The sequence below is a fragment of the Gavialis gangeticus genome, unplaced genomic scaffold (genome assembly GCF_001723915.1).
Source record: "Gavialis gangeticus isolate Ggan-Ray unplaced genomic scaffold, GavGan_comp1, whole genome shotgun sequence".
NCBI classification, from domain to species: Eukaryota; Metazoa; Chordata; order Crocodylia; family Gavialidae; genus Gavialis; species Gavialis gangeticus.
Window position 1 is genome coordinate 96,113,854 of NW_017728992.1, and position 4,584 is coordinate 96,118,437.

Sequence of the window (4,584 nt, forward strand, 5' to 3'; positions counted from 1 at the left end):
ATGTTCTTTGTTGTGTAACAAGTGGAAAAGTACAGATTTCATAATCTCTTCAACTTCCTCTGTTTTTAGTCATAGTAACAAAAAGCTGGAACTTCGTATCCCTAAGCAAATCTGGCTGTTTTTAAAACTACACATTCTTCAGATCTTGGGCCAGACTCTCAGTTGGTGCAAAACAACACAGCTCCATGTAAGTTAAAGAACGAGTGTTATATTACAGCAGTGGCCCTCAATCTTTTGCCCCGTCAGCTAGATGAATGGTGCAGGGTCAGTGTGTGGGCCAGATCAGGCTCATACACCATGACTGAACCCGTGTTGCCTCCACCCAGCCCTGTGTGCCCAGATCAGGCCTGTGCCACCCCTACCCCGGCCAGTCCTGTGTCTCAATTAGTGCCACAGTGACTCAGCCCAGCCTCGCATGCTGGCATTGGGCCCTGTGCTACCCTGCACATCCAATCTAGTGTGCAGGACCATGGTATCTGGCTCATCACATGCCCAGAAATTTGGCAGCAGGGGAGCAGCAATTAAACTGCAACCACCTCCCCACCAGCTGTTTCAGTGAGAATGTCAGTAGAGAAAAACAGTAAACTCACATGTGGGAGATTGAGTTTTCATCAAAGCCTGAAGGTCAATGGTAATTTTGGAGATCTCACTATGATACTGTTGGAAAGAGTTTTTGAGACCTGAAATATCTTTGGAATTAGATGCTATAGTTCCATTCATCTGATTAATACAGTTCCATAACCTGGTGACATGCTTATTCAGAGCTTCTTTTATCCTCCGTAGATTACCAGAGATAAGGTCCAATTTGCTGCAAACTTTTTCAACATGGGATACTCTGCTATCAACATCTGAAACTCCTTGCTGAATACCAGAGGTCCTTTCTTTACATTTCTTGAGGTCATGAAAAACTTGTTCATATAGCTTTTCAATCCTTTCTTTTACTTCATTACAACAATTATCACTTGGATGAGAGGTGTGATTGGCAACTGTCCTCTGTATTTCATCTATTTTTCTGAATGCACCACGCTGTGCTTTTTTACATGTAGAATTCACGCCCAGAAGTTGCTCCTTACAGCTGCTCAATCCATCTTGAAGATTTTTCACATCTTTATCCATCATACTTAAACCAAAACGAAGTACACGTAAATCTTTCTGCAGTTTTTGGATGTCATGTTGGTTGCCCTTAATGAAGTTAAACTTTTCATTAAGAGAGAAATTTAAAGACTTCAGTAAAGCAGAATTACCTTCTGTTTTCAAAAGCAAGACTTCATATTTCTTGTTACAACTTTCTATGTCTTTCTGAAGATCTTCTATACTTTGGGGTGCAGAGTTACATTTCTGCCAGCAAAGATTTTCAACAGCTTGTAGTTTGTTCTTAAGAAGATTAATCTCAGCTGTAAATAGTTCATTTCCAAGTGCTGAATCATTGTGCACGACTAATTTAGGACTACTATCTATTCCCTCAGAGTCTGTGGCATTGGCAATCTCCAAAATAGTTCCACCCAGTCTCTCTTCTAGTGCCCGTAGCTTTTGGTCAAGTAAGTCTCTCACTTCATCTACTTCAGAAGCTATAATACCTCGAAGAGTTTCCTCGATGTAAAAACAATGCTCTTCGGCATTCTTCTCAGTAACATTGATCCTAGCATCTAGCTCTTCCCATCTTGCACCAAAGATGTCTTCTAGATGTGGAGTAGAAATGTGGCTAATTTCATTATCTATTCTGGTATTTAAGACATTGTATGCTTCCATGATTCTATCCACTTTCTCATCCAAATTTTGTACCTGTTGATTGAAGTCACCACTTTTGCCATCCTTGCAACAGTTTACCTGGTTTGATGGAGTTTGGATCTGAATTCGGAGTTCATTCACTTCTCTCTTCAGGTCATTTTCCTTTTCTTCTATAAGTTCAATCATTCCTGCATAACTGGCTTCATGGTCATCACATTGTTGTTGGATACCCAATAGTTTGTATTCACAGGAGCTCTTCAGATCTGCCATTTTTGTCTCTAATCCTTCCAACATTTCCTGTCTCAAGGCCTCAAATTTTGAGTCAATATATTCCTGATATAAATCACCACTAGGCATCATTATTGTTGGTCCTTGTGCTGCCTCCTGCAGTTGTTTTACTTGTCCTTCATAGCCCTTCACTTTTCTATTCAGCTCCTCCAGCTGGCTGTTTTTGACCTTCAAGGCTTCTTTGACCTCATCTAGCTCAAACTTTATATCTTCCATTCTCAGCACAGTAAAATGTTCTTTCTGGTCTTTATTGCTCATAATTCCAGGTAGATGAATAGTGTCTGTTTCACCACCAATGGCACTATCGGGTCCTGGGTGGTCATAAAGGTTGTTCAGCCATGAAACCAACATTTTACTGGCATCTTCTTGGATAGTAAGTTTTAAGTTTTCATTCACACCTGCTACAGAGGACTGAAGATCAAGCACTGTCTGTGTGAGTCGAAACAATTCATCCTCAAAGAACTGAATTTTCTTCTGATATAATTCTTGTGGCACTTCCGTTGGTTCAGAATCTGTTTTAAAGAAATAATGGAGATAACATTTAGATGTATGTAACAACAGTTTAGATCAGCTAGAGGTTAGTTTTAGTTTCTTTTTGTTAAGTTAGATGCACTAAGTAATGCTTTAAAATACTATATAGCTTAGTGTCACCCCTTCAGAGGCAGATCTGGTGGGGTCGGGGGATGCACTGGTGCAGCTGCACCCCCTGCCCCACCTTTGATTTTGTGTCCACTCAATATCTAAAACCAACTACCTGGCAGTTGCAGCTGCATCTCTGGTCGGGCAGCAGTGAGGTTGTTAATTGACTCCATGGCTCATTAAAATCTACCTGACTCCTTCTAAACTCTTCATTCCACAGGTGTTAGTGACCCTATCTCTTTTTTAATAGTCTTGATGTTCCACTAATCAAGCTGGACTTGCTTCTCCAATTCTGCAATCTGTTAATTGCTCCTGGTAATGCTGTTCATATTTCTTAGCCTTGCAGACTGTTTTTAACTCATTTCAATAAAGTTATATTTATTTTTGCATCAGTTAATATAGCCCTAGGCCCCTAGCATATTAGTAAAGCTTCTAGTTTCTTTTTACCTGCCTGGAAAAAAAACATGTGTTGTGTTATATGTAATTACGTACTTCACCAGGTGCACTCCCTGCTTTTCAAAATCTAAATCCACCCATGCACCCCTTCCATTATTTTCTTCAGTGGTTAATTATTTTGTCATAATAGAGTCTCTCCAAACTAAAGCTTTAACATGTCAACTTTAATGTACCTACAAAGGTACATTAAAAATTAAAAGGACTATTGTGCCTGCCCACATGTTTGCACAGGCATGAAATCTAGGCTTTATATATATATTAAATGGTTCTATTATGTACAGTTTATGTGAATGATTATTCTAAAGCCATTTCACCTCTCATAACAAAAACTAAAACTGGACACAGTAGTAACAGAAAATGACTTGGCCCTTTTCTATTTTTGCAGGGTTGTCTTTGAGAAGACATTGACTTTGAGGAGACATTTCTTCTGCTTGAAGCTGGGCTTCTTCCTATGTTGATCTGGAATCTAAACACACGTATAAGATGGAGGCATGGAGAACATTTAAGACTGTAAATCTTGTGTTAAAAATCTCAAGTTATTTAATACACATTTAATTAGTCCAATAGAAATTTATATGTTTTGTAAGAAAAACATATTCTTTTATAGTAAAAACAAACGAAATATTAGAGTAAAATAAATTATTTTATTTTCATTTTAGTTCTATAAATAAGGTCCTTCAATTAATTTTTGTTTGGATCAATATATTTGTGTGTGCACCCATCTGGCTTCAAATGCCTGCTCGCATGCTGCCTTGGCCTGGGCAGTAGAGGGTGTACGCTCTCTGACGTAGGTTCCCCGAGGTGGGCTTCAGTTGTTCCTCTGACCTTCCCTGAACTCTTCTGCCACATCTTTGAATGTCATATCAGTGTGGGGTTCGGCCTTGAAGTTCCCCTCAGGGATGACCACGCCGCTTATGGGATGTTTGTGGGGCTCCACCTCCCCTACACCCCAGCCTTACGCCAACCGCTTGGTGGGGTGCTAGATCTTGACACGGCAGCCTCTCCAGTCCAGATATTCCTGATCGTATCCTCCTCTATCCTTGGGGAAGGCTAATTAGCTGGCCCGGGCTCTAGGCCTGCAATTCCCTTGAGCTGGTTGGCTCTCCTCTTGGGGTCCGAAGGCGCCCCTGTCAAGCAGGGGTAAAGGAATAAAATGAAAAAAGAAATGAAAAGAAGAGACCAGAAGATGTCCCTATCTGGTGTCCTACTGGTCAGCTTTCTCAACCTTCCTGCCTGAACTTGGCAGTGCTCCCCCGACGCTGGTCCCACAGGGCTCCCCTCTCTTCTCCACCCCTAGCCCAGCTCCCCGACCTGGTACCTGGCAGCAGTCATGTGGAGACACCCTTGCTTCTCCAAGGTTGGCTTCAGCCTCTCCCTTGGGCTCGTCATCCTGGTTGTGCCACTGCTCAGTGCTTCCTTCAATGAACCTCCTCCTCTACATCAAGGAGGACTACACGTCCTTGCTAATTAGTA

At 41.3% G+C, this 4,584-nt stretch overlaps 1 protein-coding gene across 1 annotated transcript in view; it reads right to left on the reverse strand.

Moving 5' to 3' along the window:
* Positions 1–4,584, reverse strand: part of EMILIN2 (elastin microfibril interfacer 2) — a 124,932-nt gene that overhangs the window by 46,311 nt on the left and 74,037 nt on the right. Inside the window, exon 4 of the mRNA XM_019525853.1 lies at positions 591–2,528. Within this exon, the coding sequence (XP_019381398.1) occupies positions 591–2,528 (1,938 nt within the window). The remainder of the gene's footprint in view (positions 1–590; positions 2,529–4,584) is intronic.